Source organism: Myotis lucifugus, unplaced genomic scaffold (assembly GCF_000147115.1).
Source record: "Myotis lucifugus unplaced genomic scaffold, Myoluc2.0 scaffold_181, whole genome shotgun sequence".
NCBI classification, from domain to species: Eukaryota; Metazoa; Chordata; class Mammalia; order Chiroptera; family Vespertilionidae; genus Myotis; species Myotis lucifugus.
Window position 1 is genome coordinate 1,177,178 of NW_005871229.1, and position 27,871 is coordinate 1,205,048.

At 48.6% G+C, this 27,871-nt stretch overlaps 2 protein-coding genes across 3 annotated transcripts in view; both read right to left on the reverse strand.

Moving 5' to 3' along the window:
* Positions 1-1,609: 1,609 nt before the first annotated feature.
* PRKAB1 (protein kinase AMP-activated non-catalytic subunit beta 1) lies at positions 1,610-11,137 on the reverse strand. 2 transcript variants are annotated; one of them, XM_006096558.3, is made up of 8 exons: positions 10,990-11,137; positions 10,702-10,869; positions 8,138-8,301; positions 6,918-7,011; positions 6,527-6,641; positions 4,447-4,580; positions 3,126-3,194; positions 1,610-2,893 (listed from the first exon to the last, which is right to left on the reverse strand). In XM_006096558.3, the coding sequence occupies exons 2-8, from the start codon at positions 10,858-10,860 to the stop codon at positions 2,816-2,818; spliced, it is 813 nt and encodes a 270-aa protein (XP_006096620.1). In that variant the 5' UTR covers positions 10,861-10,869; positions 10,990-11,137; the 3' UTR covers positions 1,610-2,815. The 2 variants fall into 2 exon arrangements, with proteins under 2 accessions (XP_006096620.1, XP_006096619.1); XM_006096557.3 differs by having other exon boundaries at positions 10,702-11,137.
* A 12,705-nt stretch (positions 11,138-23,842) lies between these two features.
* TMEM233 (transmembrane protein 233) overlaps positions 23,843-27,871 on the reverse strand; it is a 31,239-nt gene continuing 27,210 nt past the window's right edge. The window contains exon 3 of the mRNA XM_006096559.3: positions 23,843-25,679. Coding sequence (XP_006096621.1) covers positions 25,673-25,679 — 7 coding nt within the window. The 3' untranslated portion in view covers positions 23,843-25,672. The remainder of the gene's footprint in view (positions 25,680-27,871) is intronic.

The window sequence follows — 27,871 nt, forward strand, 5'->3', positions numbered from 1 at the left end:
CCACATTCCATGACTATTGTAAAGGCTTTGTGGCTCCCAATGGGAAATGAAATGAGCTTCAGGGACCATCTAGTGCTAGTCCAAGCCCTCTCATTTGTTCAGGGGGATAAGTCAGACTGAAAGAGGTCATATCGTTTGCCCAAGGTCACCTAGCTAGTCAGCAACTGAACTGGACATTCCTAATCTCAGTTGTGCCCACACCCTGGGAGGGGATGCTGGGGGACCGGCTGACTCCAGGGCGATGTCAGGCTTTGCTTGACCTGGTCTTGGGGCGCTGTTACACCTGCACATGGAGCCAGAGGGGAGGGGAGGAAATGGCCTTGCCTGGGTCCTCTGGTCTCTGGTTTCAGTATGTTGATCTGTGGTTCTATTTACCCTGCAATATCACTTTACATTTGTAATTTAAAGACCTTACCATTGCCTCCACATACTCATTTGCATATAAACTCCCAGAGGGAAAAGTACCTCTACATTCATAAGCAACTTAAGCTTTAGCTACCCGAGCAACAGTCCCGGGTCATGGTGCACTGCAGGGCACAAGTGGCTTTGCCCATGATTTGGGGAGAGCAGGGTCTCCTCTTCCACATCCGTGAACAATCCCTATTACCTCTTGGGTATAAAGTTTTTCACTTGGGTCTGAGCAATCTTCTGGACCACAGGGGACTTCCTTTTGTGTTGCTTTTTTATTTTTTATTTTATTTTTTATTGCTTAAAGCATTACAAAGGGTATTACATATGTGTCCTGTGCTGCTTTTTAAAGGAAATGAAGTCGTTTAAATACACAAGCAGCTGTGGGGAGTGTGGACACTGCGAGCTGCTCTGTGGTTGGGGCCTGTGCTCCCTCGCAGGCATCTCTGCCGGGTCCCCATGGGCCCTGGGCTGAGAAGGACAATTACTGGGCTTACTGGCTCCAAATCCTTTTGCATTGCATTTCCAGCGTGGCTGCTTCTGAAATTTGTGGGTAGAGTTAATTTGCAGGCTGCATTTTCCAACTCGGGCTTTTATTAATTTTAGAGAAAGAGGGAGAAACATTAATCGGCTGCTCACCCCCTACTAGAGGTCGAACCTACAACCGGGCATGTGCCCTGACCGGGAATTGAACCGGCACCCTCTCGGAACTTGGGACAACCGAGCCACTCTGGCCAGAGCTGGGCTTTCAGGGTGAGATGGCTAGTTATCCAGCCACTCTCCACCGCAGGTGGGCCAGATGTCCCAGCGGCTCCCTGATGCCTGGGAAGAAAGGCTCATGAAAGGGATACCTGTAACCGTCCCTCTTTTTGGGAGGACAGAGCCCGTTAGCTGGCAAGAACAGGTCTGACTCCAGGTTGTCCTGGTGGCTTCCAAGCAGGTGTCATGACCCCAGGCTCCCTCGCGGTGCTTGATGATGAGCAACAGGAAGCAGTACCTCTGACCTGGGATACCACCTCCCTGCCTAACCCAGGAACATTCACAGCTGCCTCTCCTCAGCTTCCCCTTGTGACTCAGCTGTTCAAAGGGACTTTAAATCTCCAGGTTCCTTAATAGCCTTTCAAACTGCGTGTGGAATGGGTGTGGCCAGGGAATGGAGCCTCACCTGTGGGCCACAGGACATGAAAATGATTAGAAAGCATGGCACTGAATGAACGCTTTATTGAAACCTGTACGTCAAGGTGACAATAACTCAGTGTTTTGAAACGGTAACAAAAAAGGGTTATTTTAACCCGAACTCGGGTTTATGGCCAGGGAGTTCCGTTCCTGTCTCCCAGCATGAACACAGAGCATGACAGCTTCCGCTGACTTGGGGACAGGAGCCTGCACTAATGGGAACATTTGCGGCATCTCCCTGGAAGCCAAGCCCAGCATAAGAGGTTCGTTTTGGTCCAAAGGATGTCATCCCAACACAAATTTAGAAGGCTGCTGTCGAGTTCTAAGTTCCTTGCAGAATAAGCAACAATAAGAACTGCGACAGCCTTCTAGGTAGGGACAGAGGTCCTGAGCAGTGGCATAGGCTTTCATGGTAACACTGTCACCTCATTACGATGAGAATAAAAAGCTGGACGACCGTGCCGCGAACAGTGGCCAGTCCTGAGGATCATCCAGCTAAATGGAGAAATCCGGCAGCGGTTTTCGAAGTCTGTTCTGAGAACAGATTATTGCTGAGCAGTTTGTTCACATGATCTACATTCTAGCTGGGTGATTAGAAAATTGCCCTAAGGCTGTACATCAGCCATTTCTGGTTAAAAACACACACACAACAAAACTTAGTGCACGTAAGTGTAACAACTGTAGAACTTCACCTGAAATCAGACAGGTGCTAATTGCTATAGAAATGACACCTCCCTGGAGCAGAGAACGGGAGACAGTATTGCTTTGATTGCAGAGGCCGGGCAGCACCAACACTGTACTTGGTGTTAGTGCCAGAGCCAGGCCTTAAAGACACACATACAATTAGAAATTTTGTGTGGCCTTATTCCTGCTTCCCAGATATTTGCTACCAAAGTAGCTAGTGTTTGTTTTTGGCTTAAGGAAACCTCCACGACCGGTTTGGTGGATGTGTATTTAGAACTGCACCCGTCTTTGCGCCCTGTGGTGGGGCTGTGGGCCTTCTGTCCTTGACTCTGCTCTCAGCCACTGGGTGTGGAGAGGGCCATGACAGACGGAGGCGTGCCAGGAGCTGCTGTGCCCAGAACCGACCTTCAGGCAGGACTAGGGCAGGTATGAAATGTCTTACAGAGCATGAAATGGGGAATTTACAGTCCCTTCCCTCCAGTGGGAAGCATGCGTGTGGGTAGCCTGGTGGTGCCCGTGCTCCAGGCCCACCGCCGCTCGCAGCTCCTCATATAGGCTTGTATAACAAGGTGGTGACATACTTCTTCTTGTACCGGTGGGTCGCGCTGAGCACCATCACTCCGTCCTGAGAAAGGGTGGAAATGACAAATGATCAGGACTCACAGTACACAGAGTGCATGAGCATCACCAGGCGGGCTTCATCGAAAGGTTCCAGGGCCGCCTGCAGGACTGGAGCGGGGGGTCTGCATCAGGTCCTGGGAGCTCCCCTTAACCAAGAACTCCAGGTAGTTTAGTTCTAGGGGGCACAGAGCACACTTTGAGAATCACAGCCCTGACAGCAACAAACACATCATTACCTTGATAGACAGTGCATAAAGGTGGTTCAACATGACGTGGTTGGGCTCAGGAAGCAAAGCCGGATCACACTGTGAGGAACAGAAGCAGACGTGAGGTGAGCATTTACGATCTGGGAATCGGGAAGACTCCCCACTTTACATCACAGCCCTGGGGAGCCAAGGAAAGGGAGCAGCTGCTCAGGCCCTGTTTCTAAGTCAGGCAGCGAAAGGGCTGTCCCAAGATGCCAGGTGAGGCGAGGGGGTCATGCTTCATGCTCCAACCAAGGGGAGCCATGTGCTGCTGGGCTCCCAGGGGTCTCTGCTCAGCTTTGCCTTGGCCTCTATAAAATGTGGCCCACGGCCCTGTCCTCTTATTAGAGGGGCAAAAGACAGAGCTGTCCAATGAGTGCACTTTTAGAGAAAGCAGGAGGATACAATCCATCCCGGACACTCCTGGGCAGTGGGCGCCTGGAGAATGACATGGGTCACTGGGGGAGAAGGGGCACTCTTGCTCCACAAAGCTCTCAGGACTGGCACTAATGCTGCCACACCCTCCAATTTTTTGAGAAACCAGAAATCTGGATTTCTTTTTCCAATGTACCCCTCTCCAATATTATAAATGCTCATTCCAATGAGGAAGGTGTAGGGCAAAAGTCGGCTCAGCTGTCAGGTGAGTGTGTGCTTAGACACTCTCTGCCCCGAGTGGTGGGTCCCTGGGTAAAAGTGTAGCCAGTGTAGGGCACGCCTGCACACGTGTCCTTCAGCTCCTATAAGGTGCGCTTTCCACCTTATAAATGGGTGCCTTTGAGGTGGTGGCTTGGATAAAGCTGAAGAACATTTAGCCTCTCCAAGAATCCGAGAGCAGAAAACTGGGCGATTCGGGTTCAACCAAATGGACAATTAGCCCCGAGGGAGTGATGGTGTGTTCTCCAGGGCCCAGGAGGACCTGCACTTCCTTTTGTGATAGCGACCTCACAGAGGGAATGTGTTGCCCAGACACCCAGATTCTGATCTAAGAGCAGTTTCTGAAAGCACTGGGGGCTAAAGGAGGAATCCCATCGTGCAGCTTACTGAGAAGGGCTGGTTTATGTATTTTTATCATAAAATTTGAAAGGAGTAAAATGCAAGGAAAAGCTCTGAAAGGCTTGTTGGATGGGGAGGCAGCACCCACACTGGAGAAGGTCTTGCCAGTAGCCCGTTCCCACGGCAAAGGTGGACCCGGCAATTAACACTGAGGGGCGACACTGAGCTTTTTCGGCAGCAGCTCCGCAAGAGGTGGACAGAGAGGGGGCGGTTGAACATGACCGTGGAGGACGGTCCAGGCAGACGCCTGTGCACTCACAGAGATGCCCGTGTCCTTGTTCAGGATGACCTGGAGCAGATGTGGGGGGAGAATGGGTGGTGCTTTAAACCGTTCCTCTGGTTTTGAGACGTAGGGCTCCTGGTGGTAGGGTCCTGGCGGGGAACTGGACAGCTCTGTTGGGAGATGGTGACAGGACACTTACTTTGAAAATGAGGAGTCAGGAGCAGTCTCACTTAACTCACGGCACTGTTCCCTCAATACAGATGTATATTCTCTTGCAGAATATACAGGCCCCAAGGGTGAAGAGCAGAGGCAATGAGAAAACCCTTCTGGAATTCGGTGACTGGATAAAATTCAGTAGTGAACTTAGATCCTTTGCAGGAGACAGCACTGTGGCAGAGGTGGTGAGTCTGGTCAGACTATCACGGAAGCTGTCCGCCGTGACCTAACAGGAGGGACATGCTCCTCGCTATGGGCTGCACTGGCCAATACCGCAAAGAAGCTCCAGGCACCAAGTGAGGCTTAAGTGGCTTAGCCTGAGTTGGGAGCACCGCCAGCCAGAATAAAACAGAAGATAAAGCAGCCTGTTTATACAGGTTATATGAGGCACCGGCACATTGCAAATCAAAACAAAACAAAATTGGAAACCCAATCTCCAAAGGCACTTGACTCTACCACTTTCAGGTTCCTTTCAAACTCGTGCTTGAGTGTCTCGATTATACAGACATATTAAGAAGCTTCTAGAAACACAGTGTTTCACAAAGTTAGAAGCAGCTCAGTCAGCTGGGAGGACTGAACTGTTACTCAGGACATCTGGGATGGGGCTGGTTGCCTGACCCTTGGGCTGCCTGGAATAAACAGGGTCCGGCTCTGCCAATTTCCTTGCCGCACTTTCTAGGGAAAGGCTCCCTTCCCATGACCTGAACAGCTCACAGCAGAAAACGAGAAAAGCAGTAAGTGCAGAAAATCAAGCCACTGGGAGCCAATACAGATGTTAAGAGAGCCTGAGAAGTCTACAGAGAGCCTGCAGTGGGTTACCTGCAGCGGGGGAAGGGGGGGGGGGTGTCAGTTTCTGTCCCAGGTGATCTAGGCTGGGAAACGTGACTAAAAGCCTCAGTGCATGGCCCAAAATTACACTTATCAGTAAGTAGGGGATATTTGGGCATTTCCTCCATCCCCCAATTCCCACCTCTCTGGAAAAGAAAGAAATGTTTTCTCTAAAAGACTTGGTAGCTAGCCAGAGAGAATTCGATGTCTGGATTTCCGATTCCTACGCACCACCACCTGGCCTGTCGGCCAGGCAAGCCCACCATGGTCATTAACCACCGTGGCTTCCAGCCGGACAAGAACAAGGCCCTGGTGGCAGAACCTCCAGGTCGAACCAGGAGGCAATGAGGAATCATCCTATAAACTGAACTGAAGCCATTTTCTTCCATGGTCTCCCAGGGGGTTCAGGAGTTGTTTAAAGGCTGCAGTGCAGCTGCTGTTGACACTGTAGATGACAACACACCCTTCCCGCTGAACTGCACTTATGTTTCCAGGTAGTTCCTTCCTGTGGGTTTGGATGGAAAGCAATTTACCGAAAGGGCTATGACTGGATGACTCGTGAAAGACGGGAACGTTTCCTTAGCAGGCTGTGCTGTGCAGCCTGTTTCCTGTGGTGAGCCTCCTTGCCCAACAAGGTGCTAATGTGCTACACGGCGACGGCCAAGGTCACGGAGGTGCCTGTTTACCACGTGTCAGGCTGAAACTCTCCAGGCACCCTGAGTGGGTTGTGAGCAGCGGGGGCTGGCAGGCTTCCCCGGCGCTGGCTCATCACTGACCCGAGGCCAGGCTCCCAGGCCTTTTGATTCTGTTTCAATTCTCTGATCTCTGTAGGCCAACAGACCTACTGAATCCTGGAGATGTGCCCCCAAAATGACTGACTGCTCCCTCGGGGCTGATTTCAGCCACCTGACCCCAAAGATTTAGGAATTCATTATGTGGCTCTTTAGGGAGCTGCAAACGTCCACCCGATTGGGCAGCTTGACTCAAGAGAGAGAGGAGAGGGAAACAGAGGATTTCTATGCTGTCCAGCCCCCACCTACACACACGTGGTATAAAAGAACTGTGTTCATACCGGACACATCGGAGCACTTTTGGGAATCCACCATTAAAGCATCAAACACTTCAAAGTCAGTTTTCTTCACTTGAATGATGTTGTTAACTGTGCCAAGCTGGCTGGTTACTACTGGCTGGGAAGAGACAGACAGGCAGAAATCATAATGGGGAAGGTCTCTGGGGTTATTCTTAGAGGATTTAGAATTCTTGGCTGGAAGGGCTCAGCTCTTGTCTAGCCAACCTGCTCCTCTTGGCCAAGTATGCCAATAGTCTGACAATTAGCACTTATCTAGCTCAGCCACACACAGGGACTTTTACCGGCAGGACAAAGGGACCAGGCAGGAGTCTAGAAGGGAAGGTGACTCATCTGGATTGTGCGGCAGTCAGAGGACGGAGGGCGGGGGGAGTACCTCAGAAGGGTCGTGTGTCCACTGACCATCCACATAGAACTTGTACTGATGCTCTCCTTCCGGCAGGTCCAGGATGGCTACAAAGTTGTTATGGCTACGAGGAAAAGGAAGCAGAGGTTTTCAGCTGGGTGGGCTGCCTTCTGAGCTTACTTACAAAGCCAGCCATAGAACAAAACAAAACCTTCCCATGTAAAACCAAGACTTCAGCTGCAGGAGTATAAACATTTTTAACCAATTCAAGCAATTCAATACATAGATCTTAATCTAGAAATGGTCAAGGAAGCAGGGATGCAACGTTTTATTAAAAACTCACTTTGCTCAGAAGGTCGCCTGACAGGCATTTGTCCTTCTCAATGTGCACACAAAACACCTGGCAGCCTAGATGCCAAGGAGGATGCAACAGCCTGCAGCCAAGCTTTACCCTTTGTCAGTTTGCTAGGGGCAGGGAAGGGGAGCAATTTAAGAGGAGGCAAAAGTTCTCTGAAGAAGCATCACTGTTAAAAAGGTCCCAGAAAACCTGTTTTGTTCCCGACTTGAAGCAACTTGTCACTGTGCCCAGCAGCTCCCTCCTACACCACGATCACCCCTGGAAAGGTAGGTGGCTCCCTGACAATGACAAGGCCTGGCCACGCAGGGCACGTTTCTCCCTCGGCTGCATCAGGAGTACCCCCAGGGAAGATGCTTTCACTGACACTTTGAGACAAAAGTCCATGCTAGGGTTCCTGATGAACTAGTTTACTGTGGTCTTGTTAACGATGCTACATAGCATGTACCTTTCAAACAAAAGTAACGCACAGAGAATCCAAGTTAGAAGGAACCTCAGAGATCATCCGATGCAACAGTCCCTTCTTACAGATAGGAACGCTGAGGCTCAGGCATTAATGACAGGTTAGCCCAGCCAATGTGTTCTCAAGTCCGGTCTTGAAATTCCCAGCCTGGTGCTTTCTCTACAGCACTACGAATCGATTTCTCTTTCCGAGAATCCTGCCTGAGCAAACGCACAGCTGAATATGTGAAGTGGAAGCAATGCTCGTAACTACGTGTGCTCTAAACCTGGACATGTGGGTGTGAGAATGGAACCTATGAATTATTAAGCAAGATTATTCTTCCATTCAGCATTCATATTATAAAAACATCCCTTTCTATTCACCAGCAGAGATCGTTCAGGAACAAGAGCATCCCTGAGCTGAGACAATACGTGAACCCGCCCAGGCAATTACCTTCGTGTGAGCGGAAGTTTACTCCAGTTGTTGAAGGACCCAGATAAGTACACTTCCTTGCCGCCCCCCGTCCAGCGGAAGACAGTGGGCCGAGCCTGGGCAGGAGCTTTGTCGTTCACTTCCAGATCGTGCTGCCAGGCCAGGAATTCCTCCTTCTCTGGAGCCTGGAAACACAGCAGTGTACTCAGGGACAGGAAGTCATTAGTGAGCTCCCTACATAGTTACCCAGTATTGACAATTCATTCTAGAGGCAGCTGTTACTACCAAGGTTCATGTTCAGGCTCATTAACTGGCTAGTGCGTCAGTTCCCCACTGGCAAATGGAGATAGTAAAAATAACACTAAGGCTGTTGTGAAGACTGAGTGAGAAAGTCCATGTAAAATGCTCTGCGTAGTGTCTGACATATGGTAAGTGCTTAAAAATTATTAGCTACTATTATTGCTGTGATTAAAGAGAACTACATTAAATTCTAGGAGAAATGACAAAACTCCCTTGGAAGAAGGTGCAATGAATTCAAGACTAGCTTAATAAAGGTCATTTTCCTCCCTTAATTAAGCAAGATTTGAAGTACATGAACATTTATTAGGGACAATCCCGGAGGTGTCAACGTGAAAACTGGCAAATCCAGATTCTGAGGAAGGGAAAAACTACACTCAGCGAGTGCCACCAGACCCTGGGGAGAAAAAGGTAAGACAAAGACCAGCCCTCCCCACGGGACAGGAGCTGCTGGTGTGGGAGACGATGTGTAACTGGAGGCTCCAGAGGAAGCAGCACGTCTGGCTCTGGGGGAATATGTGGTTTGGGATCTGTTACATGTTTCCTAGCCAGCAGCCACGACTAAAAGAGCAGGCGTTGCAGGCCGGGGAGACCGTTAGCGGTGCTGCACGGCATCCTCCCTTCACACACTGACTGAGCGCGTCCTAAAAGCCGCCTGCATTCTTTGAGCTTAACAAGATTTCAGATAAAGAATAACAGACTGAAAACGGTTTCCCTGAGGATGTGATAACTGACCCCAGCCAAAATGGTACATTTGCGCATAGTTAAAAGAACCCATGACTTTTTTTATTTTATGGACACTATTTTAAATCATTCTCCACAGATCATCTGTATGCTAAACATTTCTTTTAGAAGTTTTGGAATAGCAACAGAACAAAAACTTCTCTTTTTTTGTTGTTAATCGTTACCCAAGGATATTTTCCCATTGATTTTTTTAGAGAGTAGAAGGGAGGGGAGAGACAGAGAGAGAGAGAAACATTGATGTGAGAGTCACATCGATTGGTTGCCTTCTGCACGCCTGACCGGGGCCAGGGATCAAGCCTGCAACCGAGGCACGTGCCCTTGACTGGAATCGAGCCCGGGACCCTTCAGTCTGTGGGCCGACGCTCTATCCACTGAGCAAAACAGGCTAGATCAGAACAAATACTTCTTGAAGAAAGTAGTTTCATTCTTATGCTGTCTTAAATAGCCATCCTTGGGCCAAAATTATTACTGAGGGAAGGGCCGTCAAGTCGTTGGAAAACCAGGATTCCAAAGTTCATGTTGCACGTAGCTTCCCAGGAATGCAACAGATTCAGAAAGCAGGTTCAAACTGCAGGATGGAAAGCCAAGTCAAAGCAGAGTCTTTATAGCGAAGATCCAAGTGAGAATATAAGAGAATAACATGATCACCCAGCCCAACAGCTGAGAAAAAATGGGAGCAAAGTTGGAATGAGTGGCAGGCAATTAGCTTAATGGACGATGCTTAACAGACAGGTGGATGCTAACAGAATACGTTGGGCACCTAAGAAATGAGTTGTTTTCTAGGATATACTGCACGCAGCTCAGCTGCCAGAATCTGTCCTGCGGCTGGAAGCAGGCCTAGGGGGGTAGCGGGAGTCTGAATCGCCTCAGACTTTCTGGTAAGTGAAGGCAGACGGCAGCAGGGTGCCCGCATTTGGTCTGCCTTGGTCTGTTAAAATATTGTCATGTTTCACAACAGGGGCGAGCAGATGAGCGGCAGCGGGCTGCCCCCTGCGCCTGGCACCCCACTCCCCGCTCCACGCACCCCTTCTGTGCGCGCTCTGGGCGAGCGGGGACCAAATGTGCCGGCAGGGCCGGTCCAGACCCTCCGCCGCCATCGCCGTCCCACTCGGCCTGCAGCGGCCTGTGCGCTCTGGCTTATCTCCCGAACCCACAGCAACCTGCAAACCCACTATCACAGGGGCCAGGCTTCCCGCGGGGAGGGAGGCTTCTCAGTGAAATAATCAGGATTCCTAAGAGAGAAGGAGACGGGCTGTGACTGCCGGCTCCCGGTCTTAATTCAGAATTTAAACTCGGGCCCAGAGCCTCTCTCCTTAGCGATGTGAGCGCGGCGCGTTCCTCCCCCTCAGGGTGACTTTCTCCGTCGGAAACTAGACACCGGCGGCCGGGCTGCCCAGAGGGCTCCTCGGGGCCGCGGCCGCGGCCGCCCCGCGCGGAGGCGGCCGGAGCCCCTCGCCCCGCTTCCGAGGGGGAGTGTCGGGGGGCGGTGGCGGGAGCTGGGTCTCAACACTGGGCAAGGGAACCGGTTCCCCACCTCCCCTCACCTTGATCTCCTCCGAGTGGAAGAGGTCGGCGTCCTCGGGGCTGTCCATCAGGATCTTGGGCCTGTCCCCATCCTTGGCGCCCCCCGAGCTGTCCCTCCGGGGCGTTTTATGGCCGCCCTGTCGCTCCAGCGCGGCGCGCTCGCTGCTCGTGTTGCCCATGGCGGGAGTCTGCGGGGACACCGGGCAGGACTAGGCCTCACCCCGGGGAAGGGGCAGGGGACTCCCGCAGTCGGGGACGCGGGGGTGTCTCAGGGCCCAAGGAGAGGGTCGGGGCGCCGAGGGCCGCACCTCTCGGGCTAAGGTTCCGGGCGGGAATCCGGTTTGAGCCGGGTCAGCAAACCTGGCGAGGTTTCACGGCCGCACCTTCCCAGCTCGGGCAGCGGCGGCGCGAACCCAGGGAGCGCAAAGATAACCAGACACACTCCCCCCGCCTCTTAGCAACTTCCGCTTCCGGTTCTTCCGCCAGCCGGCGGGGCCCGTGGGGTGGGCGCGGCTGGGGCCCGGAAAGCGCGCGGCTCACCCTTACTTCCGCTTCCGGTCGGGATCGCCGCGTTCGCCCGCTCCCTGAGGCGGTCTCTGTGGGCCTCAGCGCGCGCAGTCGCAGTCGACGGTTCCGGCCGGCCCGGCCCCGGGCGAGGCTGCTGAGGGACGGCAGGGGGCGCAGAAGCGCGCGACTTTCTGCCCGCGCTCCCTGCGCGGGGGTGAGTGATTCCATTAGAGATTTTGGGTACTTTTGCTCACTTCCGGGTGATTCAACACTCTCCAGCCAAAGGGCTCGTGTTAAAGGGAAAGTCTAAATAAGAGGCCCCTTAGAGCCCGTGGTGCGCTAGCTCTCACGCCTTTGAGCGCCTGAGAGTCACCGTGAGGGCCGAGCGATGAAAATGCAGATTCCCCGGCCCGAGTCCTCGGAAATGACGGTTCCTCGAAGCTCTGGAGGGGGGTGTGTTCAATAAGTGCCCCAGGCGGTGCTGGTGCAGGTAGCCGTGCAGATGCTTGAGTAAAATGACAGACCGTAAGATTTCTGGAAATTTCTCACGTCTGGTACCGGGGGGTTTGTAAAATGCTGGCGCTTTCAGGTGCTGTTTTTAAACCGAGTGCACAGCCTTTGGTAGATAATGTTGCAGCCGCTTTGGACACAGCGTCCTGCATGAAGCGCCTTTATTAGCGCGTCACTCACTGCGGCCAGCGCTTCAGCCACCAGTGTGTCCACATGCGGCACCAAAACGTTCTCGTCTCAGGGTCGGCCCTGTCGTGGTTTCCTGGTCGTGTGTGGGTTTCGTTTCTGTTTTCGCATGTAGGTAACGCAAAACACTTCCCATTGCCGGGCCTGGTCATGCGTTTTGTCCGCTGAACAAACATTTACGAAGTACCTACCAAGGGCCAGCCGTTTTGCTGGGTACATTGGAGACACGGGTGATTATGTTCTCCTGGAGGGGAACGCGACCATATCTATCAAAAAAAAAAATGCACCTTCATTTTGGTGCACGGTTTTGCTTCTAGAAACTTCTACAGAAATCCACACCTGAAAATTGTATGCAAGCATGTTCTTTGCAGCACTGTCTCTAATGCCATAATATATTAATTCTGAGAGGCACATTCTAATCTCTGTGAAACTGGGTGCTTCATACAGTCAGTGGAATCTTAGGTTTGAGGAAATGAGGAAATGAAAAACTGGAAGATGCTGCAAAGTTTGTCAATAGGCGGATGGCTAAATGAATTAAATACACTCACTTTATGGACGACGGAGCAGCCTTTCAGAAGGAGGAAGGAGAAGCCACAGATAACCACGGAGAAGTGTCTGTGATGTCCCAGGTCCCCAAAGCAAATGGCAGAACAGCAGAGGTTAAGAGCGTGAGCTGGGAAGTCAGCCCGGGTTCAAATGCGGCTTCACCACCTGGTAACTGTCACCTTGGTTTTCTCTTTTGTGAAATAGGGAACAAAAATAACACTTACCTTGTAGGCTTGTTCTGTGAATTAATTGAGGACATGCACAAAAAGTGCCGAGCAATAGCACCTGACTTGGTAAACATTTAATAAACGTTAGCATGTTTGCTGGCACCATTAGGCTTGCAAATGGAAGGTCCTGGAAAGATACACAACATGCTATTAATATGGTCTTCTGCCCTAACCGGTCTGGCTCAGTGGATAGAGTGTCGGCCTGCAGACTGAAGGGTCCCAGGTTCGATTCCGGTCAAGGGCATGTACCTTGGTTGCGGGCACATCCCCAGTGGGGAGTGTGCAGGAGGCAGCTGATTGATGTTTCTCTCTCATCGGTGTTTCTAACTCTCCCTCTCCCTTCCTCTCTGCAAAAAGTCAATAAAACATATATTTTTAAAAAATATGGTCTTCTCTGGGAATAGGAGTGGGATTGAAAAAAGGAGCAGATAGAAAGAGGACTTTCAGCTCTTTAGTTTATTGTTTGAATTTTTTCCTACCTCAAGGATGTACTACTTTTGTCATTTAAAAGGGATTTTTAAAAGACAAAATAAATAAGACATGGATCCAGCCCCATGGATCCATAAAGGAGCTTGTTAAGCTCAAAATACATAAGACAGGGATCCATAGAGGAGAGGTGGACACAGGCTCACAGAAAGGCAATAGCACAGGGAGGCAGGGGCTTCTCCGGGAGCGGGAGGGACTCAGGCCGGCTGGCGGTACCCGGCGTCATTCCTCGAGCTGTTCTTCTTGCTCACGATAGTCAGTGAGGAAGCCTTGGACATGAAGACGGTGAGCTCTGTGTTCTCTCCAAAACAACTTGCGAGATAAGGAAGAACACGTGAGCAGTGGACCCCTAATCTCGCTATGCAGTCGCTCGTGCCTGGGGAAAGTTTCAGGACCTGTGCTCGGGCTCAGGCACGATAAGTGGAGTCGGTGGTTTTCATCCAGTGAGAGAGCCCAGGGACCCGGCTGTGCAGTGTGCCCTGGGCAGGGCTGCCCACCTGAGGAGACAAGTAGGTCCTGAGATTCCGCCTGGAGGAATGGGCACCTTCTCCTCATTTGTATGAATATGCTGCGAGGACTACCAGGGGCCCTCACCTTGATGTAAAATAATACATTGGGCTGGTCCTAGGAGAAGTGGCTGAGGTGTATAGTTTATCCCTTTTCCAGTTCATTTTATGCGAGCTGTCCTGCAGGATGACCCCTCTACAGGTCACCCAGCCCATCAGAACCTGGGCTCATGACACTTGTTCTGGTTAACATTTAGTTTTTAAGAGGCCTTCAGTTTCCTGACTCATTTATCAGTACCCATGTATGGCATAACCACTATCCACCAGGCACTGTGGTAGACCTGGCGATTGAATGGTGGGCAAAACAGACCCACACTCTGTGCTCTTAGTGCTGATGACCCAGCTGGGAAGAGATGCATTAATCAAACAACATCCAACAGTCATCTGTGACAACATGACCCAGTTAGGAGGTCAGGGAAGGCTTCCTGGAGGAAGAGACAAGTTGAGATTTGAAGACTGTAGGTATTAACAGTGAAATTTGTTTATCCAGCCCTGTTATGCACCGGGCATTGTGCTTGATATATCAACTTGTAATCCCCCAAGAGTCCTGTAAGAGATCTATTATTTTTTATTATTTTTTTGTTAATCCTCACCCGAGGATACTTTTCCATTGATTTCTAAGGAGAGCGGAAGAGAGGTGGAAAGATAGGGAGAGACATTGATATGAAAGAAACACATTGACTGGTTGCTTCCTGCTTGAGCCCCCACCAGGGCTGGGGCTGGGGAGGAACCTGCAACCAAGGTACATGCCCCCGACTGGAATCGAACCTGGGACCCTTTGGTCTGCAGGCTGAGGCTCTATCCACTGAGCCAAACCGAGATCTATTATTATCACTTGTATTTTAGAGATGAAGAAACTGAAGCTCAGAGAGGTGAAGTGACTTGTTCAAGGTCACAGAGCTGGGAAGGCATGGAACCAGTATTCGAATGCAGGCAGCTAGCTGATTTAGAAATGTAGGCATCATGGACAGATCATTGGGGAAGGGGTGAGGTGAGATTATTTGGGGTAGGCCAATGGGTGAGGCTGATCAAGATTATAAATATAAAGATGGAATGGTCACTCAGTGAAGGAGATCAAACCAGTATTTTTGTTTTAAAATCTATTGAGTTTTATAGCTATGGGCTCATGTGTCTGATTGTTACCAACCTAATTAAAAATTGAAAGTTTGAGGTCATGAATTGTTTGGTGTAAGATACTAACTCAAGAAGGTGGGATCACTTATTAAATAGTGATAAGGCCCTAGGTTTGGCTCAGTGGATAGAGTGGGCCTGTGGACTGAAGGGTCCTGGGTTGGATTCTGGTCAAGGGCACATACCTCGATTGCAGGCTCCTCCCTGGCCTGGGCCCATCAGGGCTCGTGGAGGAGGCAACCAATTGATGTGTTTCTCTTACATCGATATTTCTCTCTGTCTTTCCCTCTCTCTTCCACTCTCTCTAAAAAAATCAATGGAAAAATATCCTTGGGTGAGGATTTAAAAAAAAAGTGAATAAGGTTAACACCAATGATTGTGATCTCACAGGCAATGTCCCCAGAACCCCCTAGGTGGCAGTAGAGAGCAATGAGAGATACTTCCCCCTCCCCTTCCAAAAAATTAAATGTCTGTGTTTATAGGTGTGAATGAACATGGTAAAAACTTCAAGTAGTATAGGAGGTATTGAATAAAAAAAAACCTAAAAGTTTCCCTCACATCTCATTCAAATCTCTATTTCCTTTTCCCCCAAATAAACTGTTGAGATTTTCTTGTATATTTTTTTTGGGGGGGCAGCATTGGTTATAATACTAGAGGTCCGGTGAGATCAGGCTAGCAGGGGAGGGCAGTTAGGGGTGATCAGGCAGGCAGGCAGGTGAGAGGTTAGAAGCCAGCAGTCCCAAATTGTGATGGAATGTCCGACCGCCAGTTTAGGCCTGATCCCTGTGGGGTCCCTCAGCCTGGCCTGTGGGATCGGGCCTAAACCGGCAATCGGACATCCCTCTCACAATCCTGGACCACTGGCTCCTAATTGCTCACCTGCCTGCCTGCCTGGTCGCCCCCAACTGTCCCCTCCCTGCCAGCCTGGTTGCCCCTCACGGCCCCCCCTGCCGGCCTGGTTGCCCCACGCAGCCTGCTTGTTCAGTCATTTGGTTGTTCCTCACTAACCCCACTGCCGGCCTGGTCGTAGGCAGCCATCTTGTGAAGGCATGAGGGTTAATTTGCATATTACCTCTTTATTATTTAGGATAACTTTTTCCATAAAAAGTATTTGCTTATATATCTCTCTCCTTTAAGAAATTCCAGCGCCCCCCTGGGTATATATTTCCATGTCAGCACATACAGATCGTCCTCACTTTTTAAATGACTGCAGATTCCATAACAGTAATAGTTAATATTTATAGAGTGCTTACTGTATACTAGTACCTGCACTGTCCTAAACACTTTCCTGGTTTTAACCCACTTAATCCTCACAGAGTCCTAAGAGGGGCATTCTGATATTATCCCTACTTTTCATATGAGAAAACTAAGGGATAGTGGCTATGGAACTTGCCCAGCGTCACGAAGCTAGTCAGTGGTGGAGCCAGCATTTGGGTGCAGGAAATTCAACCTCTGAGTCTACACTCTTAACTACTATGTTAAACTCCAGGAGCAGAGATGTACCATATTTGACTTAGATCTGTGCTTTTGTAATAGTCTTTAAAAATTATTTATCTTTTTTTAAAAAAATATATATTTTATTGATTTTTTACAGAGAGGAAGGGAGAGGAATAGAGAGCCAGAAACATTGATAAGAGAGAAACATCGATCAGCTGCCTCCTGCACACCCCCTACTGGGGATGTGCCCGCAACCAAGGTACACGCCCCCGACTGGAATCGAACCCGGGACCCTTCAGTCCGTAGGCCGACGCTCTATCCACTGAGCCAAACCAGTCAGGGCTATTTATCTTTTTTAAAAAAAATACATATCTTTATTGATTTCAGAGAGGAAGAGAGAGGGAAAGAGATAGAAACATCAATGATGAGAGAGAATCATTGATTGGCTGCCTCCTGCACATCCCCCTCCTGGGGATCAATCCCGCAACCTAGGCATGTGCCCTTGACCAGAATCGAACCTGGGACCCTTCAGTCTGCAGGCTGACGCTCTATCCACTGAGCCAAACCAGCCAGGGCTATTTATCTGTTTTAAATTGGGCTAAGATATATTATTGTAAAATATTCCCAGGATTTTGGTTTTATTCATGTATGGTAAGGCCACTGAAAAGATGGTTGATTACTCTCAGTTCCCAGGGGGAGGGGGAAACTCAGGGCCACAGGAGAGAACCCTGAGTTGGTCGCAGGTGGAGAGAGTGAGGGGAAAGCGTGTTGTAACCGCCATTGTTATGGCTTCTGAGAACAGGAATGGGGAAGGCAAGGCAAGCAGTTGAGCAGGTTTGGGCTAGGATAGTCTGAATAATTCGGGTGGCTCTGGGCTATAGGGGTGGTCTCTAGTTGTCTGGTCCCTGGCCCTAGGATGATGAGGATAGAGGACTGGTTGGTGTGCATATTCCATACAACTCTTTTACTATCCCTAGAAGTTAGTTAACCTTGGGAGGGGCAGTCTCTCCCTGTCCCCGAGGCCCCAAGATGTCAAAGCATCATAAAGTGTAGAAAATTCAAAACATGAATAATTCATGTACATAACATAAAACTTACCATCGTAACCATTGTCAAACTACACTTCAGTGTCATTAGGTACATTCAATTCTGGTACACTCTCACCACCGTCCATCTCAAGAACTGTTTCCGTCTTGAAAACTGAAACGTTATACCGTTAAATGGTAGCTCCCTATGCCTCCTGGAGCCCTGGAAAGTGCTATTCCACTTCCTGTCTCTACGAATTTAGCTGCTCTAAGACCTCGCACGAGTGGAATCACAGTATCTGTCCTTCTGTGTCTGGCTTACTTCACCTAGCATAATGCCCTCAAGGCTCATGCATGTTGTAGCATATGTCAGAACTTCCCTCCTTTTCAAGGCTGTATAATATTCCACATGTGTATGTACTACATTTTATTTACCTGTTCATCCATTGATGGACACTTGGGCTGTTTCCACCTTTTGGTTCATAGTAAATAATGTTTTATGAACATGTTGTACAAGTATCTTTTTGAGTCCTGCTTTTTGGTATATACCCAGAACTGGAATTGCTGGCTCATAGGATAATTCTATGTTTAATTTTTTGAGAGAGAGAGAGAGGTGGAGGGGGGGGGGAGAGAAAAAACCAGAAACATTGATATGAGACAAATATCAATAGAGCCCTAGCTGGTTTGGCTCAGTGGATAAAGTGTCGGCCTGCGACTGAAGGGTCCGAAGTTCAATTCCAGCAAAGAGCACATGCCTGTGTTGTGGGCACGATCCCCAGTAGGGGGTGTGAAGGAGGCAGCCAATCAGTGATTTTATTTCATCATTGATGTTTCTATCCCTCTCTTCCTTTCTCTCTGATATCAATAAAAAAATTAAAATATCAATAGGCTGCCTCCCACACCCCCTACCCCAATTGGTGATTGAACCCGCAACCCAGATATGTGATTGTTTTTCCTTCTGTGGATATCAAGTATTGTACATAGAAAATAAATTTTAGACATAGAGTTGAGACCTTATATATCTGACAAGGTTCCAAACAGAAAATGTGTTGTAATTAATGCAAATCTGTCCCCAAAGTTCAGCCCACACAAATTTATGTTAAGCTTGCAACTAATTAGGGAAAATGGGGAAATAGGAAGGTAAGTCATTTAATTCTTTTTTTTTCTTTTTTTGGTAAAAAAAAAAAGTAGTGTTATTTTTTCTCAGGTATGAACTAGACCAGTGATGGCGAACCTTTTGAGCTCGGTGTGTCAGCATTTTGAAAAACCCTAACTTAACTCTGGTGCCGTGTCACATATAGAAATTTTTTGATATTTGCAACCATAGTAAAACAAAGACTTATATTTTTGATATTTATTTTATATATTTAAATGCTATTTAACAAAGAAAAATCAACCAAAAAAACGAGTTCGCATGTCACCTCTGACACTTGTGTTATAGGTTCACCATCACTGAACTAGACTATGAGGGTCAGTTTATGATTTATGGGAGTTAGTCGAATGTAGTGATTAAGAAAATGGATTTTAATGCATGCATATAAGCACAACCAATGGACACAAGACACTGGGGGGTAGGGGAGGCGGGGGAAGGTCAAGGGGGGGAGGGATAAAAGGGCACATATGTACTACTCTTTGTAATATTTTAAGCAATAAAACAAAATTAAAAAAAAAAGAAAATGGATTTTAGAATCAAACTTCCTGGGCTCAAATCTTAACACTGTGTAGCTGGGTGACCTTGAATGAGTAATTGAACTTCTCTGTGCCTCAGTTTCCTCAGAGGAAGAGATGAATTAATAACCGTGTTTATATCTCGGTTGTTAATGACAATTGAGTGAAAGTACATTTTAAAGGCTTAGCACAATACTTAGCAGATAGCAGACCATATATTTTCCATAGTATTATTTTATAGTTACCTACTTTTTCAAAAAAATGATTAAGCAACTTTTTGGGGGGCAAAATAGCTAAGTTTAGAATTGCAGAATATAGAGATTTAAGAATAAGCCTCACTGAGCCAACCTTTGTCTTCCACAGTCACTGGGAATTTTACTCTTACCAATCTTTAGTGTTTCTAAAGAACAGAGATGAGAATAATTGTGCCTACCTTGCTTTTGAGAATTTTAAGGCCAGTACTAAGTCTTAGAGTGAGCTAGCCTGAAAATTACCCTGGAAATCAGCCAAAAATCTTTCAAAAGCAACTGACTGTACCTTAGTGCTTTGAACTAGTGACTACTGGCAGGTTTGATCCTGGGTGGAGTCGAGGCCCTGGAGCCAGCCTGCCCAGGTTCAAATCCTGCATCTACCACTTTCTAGTTATGGCCCTTAGCAAGTTATTAACCTTCCCATGCCTCAGTTTCCCCATTTATCAAAAGTGGACAATAAATCGTAGCTTAGTCAGTTGGTTCTTGCAAAGATTAAATGGCACAAGTGCTTAGAACAGTGCCGGACACACTATAATCTTTTAAAGCATTATCTCCGTTTCCGTTTTTCTTTAAAGGTTACTCTGGAAACTGTTGCTTCTTTCTCTACCAAAGTTGTGCAATTTCCCTCCAGCTTGTTTCTGGATCCCGTTACACAAACACAAAGGATTATAAAAAGCAAAGAAATATGCTATTCCTCAAAGGGGCACCCTAAAGTGCTTTTCTCTCGCTTCCACTAGGGGGCAGTCCAGCCCCAAAGGAAGCCCTGGGGAAAAGGCCACCCACACAAGTTGGGGCTTATTTGGATCCATATCTTCTTGAAATAACTTTTGGGTGTTGCATGCATTTTCATGATTTCCTTTTTCTAAACCATCATGATAAAAGCGACAACAAAATAAGTGAGGATGTTTTGGGTCAGGACTTCGAACCAAGTCCTTGGTTGATCACATCTTCCTTCAGGAATCAGGTTTAAAGCTGCCAAGTCAGAATGTAAAAATAAGGCCAAGGTGATGAAGCAGGATTTGGTTCTGTTCTCTTTTACCATCTCTCCCTGCGTTTACACCCTTACTCATGACATATTTACTCATTCTTACAGTCAACAAGTAATGACTGGAAACCTGTAGGCCAGGCACCAGGTCTGCAGAGGTGAAGGACTCCTGCTCTCAGAGGGGCTGATGGAGCGCTGGGGTGGACAGATAGGAAGTGATCATTACACACTTGATGACTGCTTCTCATTCCCATTGTGGGGAGCCCTTGAAGTAAGCTACAGGGCTGGGTGAGTATGCAGCAAGGAGACCCTACATCCTGGAGAGCTGGCATGTCAGAGAAGAAGCAGAGGCAAAGGCATGGACATTGGCTAGAGGGAGGGCATATGGGAGAAGAGCCTTTTACTCATTCGAGAAATATGTGTAGAGTATCTGCCATGTGCTACATCCTTTTCTAGGTGCAGAAGAAATAAAACAGGGTGAAGGGATGGTGAGGGATTAGGGGTGGGGTGGCTGCCTTAGGTGAGCGGCTGAGACCTGGAGGAAGAGGAAGGGCCAGCTAACTGAAAATCCAGGAAACTGTCTGGGCAGAGGAACTGGCACATACGAAGGCCCTGAGGCAGGAATGATGTGGCATGTTTGGGGAACAGCAGGGAGGCCAGTGTGTGGGTACAGCAGCGTGAGGGAGCGGGATGGTAGGAAATGAGTTCTGAGAGGCAGCCAGGGGTCTCATCACCTAGGACTTTGCGGGCCATGGTTAAACGTTAGGATTTTCATTGGGTGGGTGGGTGGCGGGGGGTTTAGCAGAGGAATGACATGGTTCCCTTTAGGTTTTGAGATCAGCAGGGCTGTGTGTGAGTGCTGTCGGGGAATGAATGTGAAAGCAGCATGTGTAGGCGGAATAATGGTCCTCCAAAGACATCCCGTACGAAATCCCTGGAACCTGTGAATATGTTAGGTTACAAGGCAAGGGGGGGATTAAGGTAGCAGATGGGATTAAGGCTGTTAATCAGCTGCCTTTAAAATAAGGAGATTATTCTGGATTGGGGGAGAGGGAGGAATGTAATCACAAGGGTCCTTAAGTCAGAAAGAGGGAGACAAAGGAGTCAGAACCAGAGAGATCTGATGCGAGAAAGAGTACAGTGGCCATTCTGACTGCAGATGGAAGGAGGCCAGGGGCCCAGGAGTGTGGGCCGATCTCGAAGGTGGAAAAGGCAAGAAACGGATTCTCCTTTAGAGCCTCCAGAGACGAATGCAACCCTGCCGGCACCTGGATGTTGGCCCAGTGAGACCCATTTCAGACGTCTGACCTCTCAGCCTGTAAGAGAACAAGTGTGGGCTGTTTTCAAGTCCCTGAGTTTGTAGTATTACAGCATCAGTCAGAGAAGAATAGGCAGGGAGACCCAGGAGAAGGCTATGTGATGGTTTGGATGAACTTTGGCGCTGTCTCGGGAAATATTGTATTTACTTGCCGACAAGGTGCTGGTGTGTGAGTTAGGGCCTCTTTCCTGCCGGTCACCAGCCACTTGTTGCCTCTGCAGAGGCAGGATTTGGCCTTTCTCAAGTTCCTGTCTGTACACTCCCTCGGAAGCACAGCTCGTCCCCATACACAGGATTCCATGTCACCTGGCCAATCAACAGTGCCAGGAGCAGACAGCTTTGGAAAACCAGACGCCAGAGCACCTCGGTGAACCAGCGTCTGAGTGTGAAGTGGGCAGGTGTACACTCGGACGGGAAAGGGGATGAACATTGTGACTGGACCACTGCAGACTTGATCTGGCCACTCATCCGGGCCTTAGAACAGGTAGGTGCCCAGGAGACACTTAAATGCCTGACACCAAGCATGCACAAGGGCCACTCCGCACCCCCGCTCCTGACCCGCGATGAATAAATCTCTGTGGGAACAAATCACAGATAAGTCCGTCTCTATTGGGAAGGGGATGCCTTCTTTCTGAGGCTTCTCCAGGGGTGATGGGTGGTGCTTGGGTGGTCCTTATGCCTCTCTTTGTATTTGTCAAAAATCACAATTCAGAGTGTTTGGCTTAGAGACCTATGTTTATAGGGTAACTCTCCAGGCTCAAATATGCCACATCCAGGAGTAATTTTGAAGGACTGGCAGTAACTAATGAATGTGGACGCTGTCTTAAAATAATATATATATTTTTTGTAGTCAGTGACCCAAAACTGTTTCTTATATTTAGAAGCCTGGGTCTAGGGTTACGTATCAAGATACAGGCAGAGCACTGTTTTGCTGAATGCAGCTGTCCCAGTGTCAGCCAAAGATAATTTGCTGATACAGGAGCTGAGGCCAGCGATTTTGTGTCTGCATCTGCTTCTGCCCATAACTCGTGGGCAAAGACAGGGCAGCATCCAGAGCAGTCTCAGCCTTAGCAATCACGGAGTGGTGGGGCAGGGACATTCGCCCCTGAGGCTTCCCCTCGGCACCAGCCAGTCCTCCCTCCTGCACAGTGACTGCCAGACACGGTTCCTGCCTCTGTCTTAGCTCAAGTTCTTTCTAATTGTGTGGGCACCTGCTCCCCTGCTCCATGGCGAACCCTTCCAGGGTCCCTCTCCATCATTTCGGCATCTCCAAAGCCTAGCCCCGTTTCTATGGCCGGACGGGTGCTCTGTAAATAATGATTGAATGAGGAAATGGATGCGGGTGACAGCCGAGTGGAGAAACGGTTTGGAAAGTGATGGGATTACTTTTGTCCTGCGGGTGGAGAAGCAGCAAGCTGAATGCAGACAGTGGTTTTTGTTTTGTTCCTTTCTCACCTCTCCTTCTGGTAACAGCACTTTGGTTTTCCTTTGGGAAACCTGCCCACACCCTCAGTCCATAAAGCTTGGGTGGAGCTGACCTCACCCTGAGCTCCACTGGCTGGATTGTGCCCCAGGCCGGCTAACGCGGGAGCCACGCACCCCTGGCCACGGCAGCAGCTTGTGTGGGAAGCAGGGCTGCACCTGCTTATTGATGGCTGCTGTCCACTCTGATGGGGAGGTTCCAGTTCCGAATCAATTGTGCATTATTTCAAATTGAATTTTTTTTCTTTGTAGTTATTAGGGAAGAGACACAGATAGGGTGACGTTCTTAATAAAGGCTGAGCACCAAGACCCAGCCACACTTGACGCCATCCCTGGAATTTTCAGTTGTGTGAGGCAGTAAACTCTTTGTTCTAGCTCTTTCTTTTCTTTTCTTTTTTGGTCACTGGCTGCTGAAAGAGTGCCCTGGCTGATGCACTTGGTCAATCCTTTTTCTATCTGTGCTTTTTGGAGTGGAGCAGGGGCATCTGAGCCTGTGGAGGCCCCGGAGAGGACCATCACCTGCTTTGTCACTATGAAAACTCTCTGCCAGGCCGGGGGGGGGGGGGGGCGGGGGGAGACAGCAAAAATCAGACCCCTCTCTCGATCCCAGGGAGCTCACTCAGTGACTTTATTGGATCCCCATTTTCAATGCCTCCTAGAAGGGCTTTTCAGGCCATAAGTAGTTCTGAGTTGATACCTGTTTGGCCCACCCCTGGCCTCTCTGTGGTCTTCCCTACAGACGGAGGCTACTATCCATGAGCCCATTTTGGTAAGGGAAGTCTCTAGAAGGTTGGGAACCCCAAGAAAACACCATTTACACACTGTGGTAAACAGGATTACTTAAAACCATTTTTATTCTGCCTCTTAGCAACCCTCTGCATTTGATTTGGGTAAAAGTTCAGGGAGCCAAACACAAACAAAAAAACCCACGATGTCAGAAACAGAGATGAGGATCCAATCTCCTGGAATGGCACTCGGATCTCCGTGTCTGAGGCTTCATGACCCTAATTCAGTGTCCTCCTGGGACAAGTGCTGGCTCATGACGGACACCTGGGCGAAGTGACCGGCGGAATCCGATGTCCGTCAAAGTCTGTTTTTTGCAGGGGTCCGGGATCTTCACAATGCCTGAGATTCACAATAATCTAGGAATAAGCACTCTATGCCAATTCATTCTCATAACAACACGGAGGCACGTAGGCAGGTGTTGTTATCTCCGTTTTTCCTGAAGAAGTTTCACAGAGAGGCGGAGAAACTTGCCTAACATCAATTTGCATAGTCAGCCAGGGACACACGTGGAATCCAGGTGCTTTGACTCAGCCTCATGTTCATTCACTTAGAATGAGCTGCCTTTTCTCTGAGGAAAGAAAGTTCGTTATCACCGTGTCTCCAATATTCTTGAGCTCATTTTTGCCATATGTACATGTCACCTGTTGTGTTAATCACTTGATATTTGCTGAGTCCACTTATTTTTCAAGTAAATTTATTTGAACAGAAACGATATATCAAATCCCTAAGAGGAAGCCATAAATGGAAGGTAATTAATAAACATAATGACCACAACACCATGTATTACGTTCTATCTCGACAGAAGACTTTGAACCTGAGACCTGCTCTTTCTTTCCTGAGACAGGAAAGGAGCCAACATTTCAAAAAGGTGTGAAGGACCCATGAGCCCTAAACGGAGATGGAAAAAGAATAGAAAGGGGAAATGTTCTCTGTGATTCAGCGTCATTTACTGTTGCGTCTATAAACGACTTAAAAATTGTGGACCACCAGTGGTATGCCTCGCACTCTGGAACACGGGGCTGGCGTGTTCTGGCAGCAGAATAATGGCGCCATCAAACCGGTACAATCACACCTAAAGGGCTCACATTTGACAGAAAAGAAATACAATGGGTGGCATTTCCAGGTGGCATCCAGGAAAATCAAAGACCTTGCCTGAGACTTGCAAAAAAACCCAAAACAAAACAAAAAAAACACAGAGAGTTTGGAAAAAAAGCACATTCCATAAACACAGCCAGTTTATTCCCAAGACTGGGATGGGGAGGATGCTTGTGTACCTAGAATTGACCACTAAGTACGTTCTCTCTGTTGGGGTGGAGAGTGAGGTCCAGGTCAAGTTGACCAACGGTGGATGCAAGCAGGGAAGGGGGCCTTTAGGAAAACTGGGCCAAGAGCATTTGTCTTTGATGAGGGAGGAGCTACTGAAGATTGAAGCGAAGCTACCACATGTAAAAATAAAGGGAAAAAATGCACAAACTCAGCTCTATTAGACAACGGTAAACATGCTGCAATGTTTGTACTTGACATTGCAAATGCCATCATCCATTGCTCTTCCTAGAACTCCCTCCACCCCTCCTCCCCCCGAAAAGTAATGGGATTTCCTGAGGCTCATCTCTGGAGAAGAGGAATGGACACAATGGCTCTTGCTAAACTGAAACAGTGAGATTTGATTAAAAAAAAAAAATCAATGGCTGGCAGATCTGGCTGTGCTGCTTGGTTTTCCTTCATTTTGGACTTTAAAGTTCATTTGCCAGGGACCTGCCTCTGGAGAGTCCTGGAGGAAAAGATCTCACAGTCGGAAGTCAGGATCCATTCCTCAGAAACTCCTCTGGGGTGTGTGTGGACGAGGTCCAACCTCCTTGCGTGGGGCGACTGCCGGCTGCTCAGGATCTGTGTGGTGCAAACAGACAGAGTGAGAAGGAGAGAAAGACAGCCGGACCAGCCTTCTCGCCCCGGGCGTCCTTTTTCCACGGCGATTACTCTGATTAGACAAGTGCTGACGTGGACTAGCAGAACTGCATGCTTTGGAGTCTGAGCACCTTGGAGGAACAGATTGTGTTTGGAAATGTATTTTATTTTGCCCGTGGCTCCTGCAAAAAAAACCCCCAAAACAACCCTAAATGATACAGATGCAGCAAAATGCCTTGTGAGCATTTCCCCTTAAGGGTTACTAGCACTGTTAGCATTTGGCATGCTGCTTCCAGACACTTTTTCCTCTGCATTAAATCCATAAATATGCACTTAGAAATTCATCTTGTGGGTGTGTTTACATAAATGGGATCATGCCATGTCTGTGTGTATAACTCATTCATTTATCCAGTCAGTGCTTACAGCCGGCAGTGCTCTGGGCGCTGCTATAATACCACCAACAGCTACAGAGTGAGGACCCTGGGCCCAGCACTGTGCTTTACACGGTTTAATCTTCTCAGCTCTATGAGATAGGCACTGTTTTTTTAAAAAATTATATTTTATTGATTTTTTACAGAGAGGAAGGGAGAGGGATAGAGAGTTAGAAACATCGATGAGAGAGAAACATCGATCAGCTGCCTCCTGCACACCCCCTACTGGGGATGTGTCCACAACCAAGGTACATGCCCTTGACCGGAATCGAACCTGGGACCCTTCAGTCCGCAGGTCGGCACTCTATCCACTGAGCCAAACTGGTTAGGGCTGTTTTTTTTTTTCCTTAATATATTTTTATTGATTTCAGAGAGGAAGGGAAAGAAAGAGAGAGATAGAAATATCAATGATGAGAGAGAATCATTGATTGGCTGCCTCCTGCACACCTCACACTGGGGATGGAGCCTGCAACTCAGGCATGTGCCCTGACCAGGAATGGAACCGTGACCACCTGGTTCATAGGTCAATGCTTAACCACTGAGCCATGCCGGTTGGGCAATAGGCACTGTTTTATCCCCATTTCATAGATGAGAGAACTGAGGCACAAATTGGTTAAAAGGGCACATGGCTACTTTGAGGGAGCACCTGGATTTAAACCCCAACAGTCTACCTTCAAAGTAAGCACCCTGAAGTGTTATGTTCTATTATTACGGGCAATGACGGGAATGAGAATGTTCCTGGAGTTTTCGTTTCAGCAGGAGGAAACACCATAAAAACATATATCTATATATTATATATATATCCCACGTTCAAAGGCTGTTAAATCACATTGTTTACCCATATCTTCAGAAAAAAATCACTTCTACTGTCGTGGTAAACAACCTGCTTCCCTATTTATAATGGTCTGGCCCTCTAGCAACTTCAGCTTGAAATTATAGCTAATTTGCCTACAAATGTCAGGTGGTCATAATAATCTGGCCACTCAGTGTATATAAAAGCCTAAGTAACTGGGTGACTGGTCGCTATGATGTGCACTGACCACCAGGGGGCAGATGCTCAATGCAGGAGCTGCCCCCTGGTGGTCAGTGTGTTCCCACAGTGAAAGCGCCTCTCAGCTGACCAATGGGCACCAGATTCCAGGCTCATGGCTGGCGAGCGCAGCTGTGGCTGCACAAGCCTCTCCTCCCTCTGCGGCAGCGCTACTGAGTGGAGGCTGTGGCAGGCGCAGTGGGGCCGGGATGAACGTGAGTGGCACCTGGCCCGGGCTCCAGCTCGGGCTCTGGCTCCTCCCTGGCCGCTTGCTGCTTTGCACACTACTACACCCCTCGGGGGATGTCAGACTGCTGGTTTCGGTGGGATGGGCCAAAACCGGCAGTCTGACATCCCCCAAGGAGTCCTGGATTGCAAGAGGGCACAGGCCAGGCTGAGGGACCCCACCGGTGCATGAATCTGTGCACCAGGCCTCTAGAGATTATATATTGGTATATAAATACATCTGAAAGAGTATAGTAAACATATAAATATATAAGTAAATGTGTATATATAATTTCTGAGGGGGTGATACTAGGAAGAAAGGTAAAGTTGGACAAGGGGACAGAGAGAAGAAGGGTGGGCTGTGGGCACTGTTTTAGCAAAGTTGGTCAGGGCTACCCTCTCCGCTAATGTAACATATGAGCAAGTATCTGAAGGAATGATGGGAACAAGCCATGTGGATTTCAGGAGGAAGGAAATCCTAGGCAGAG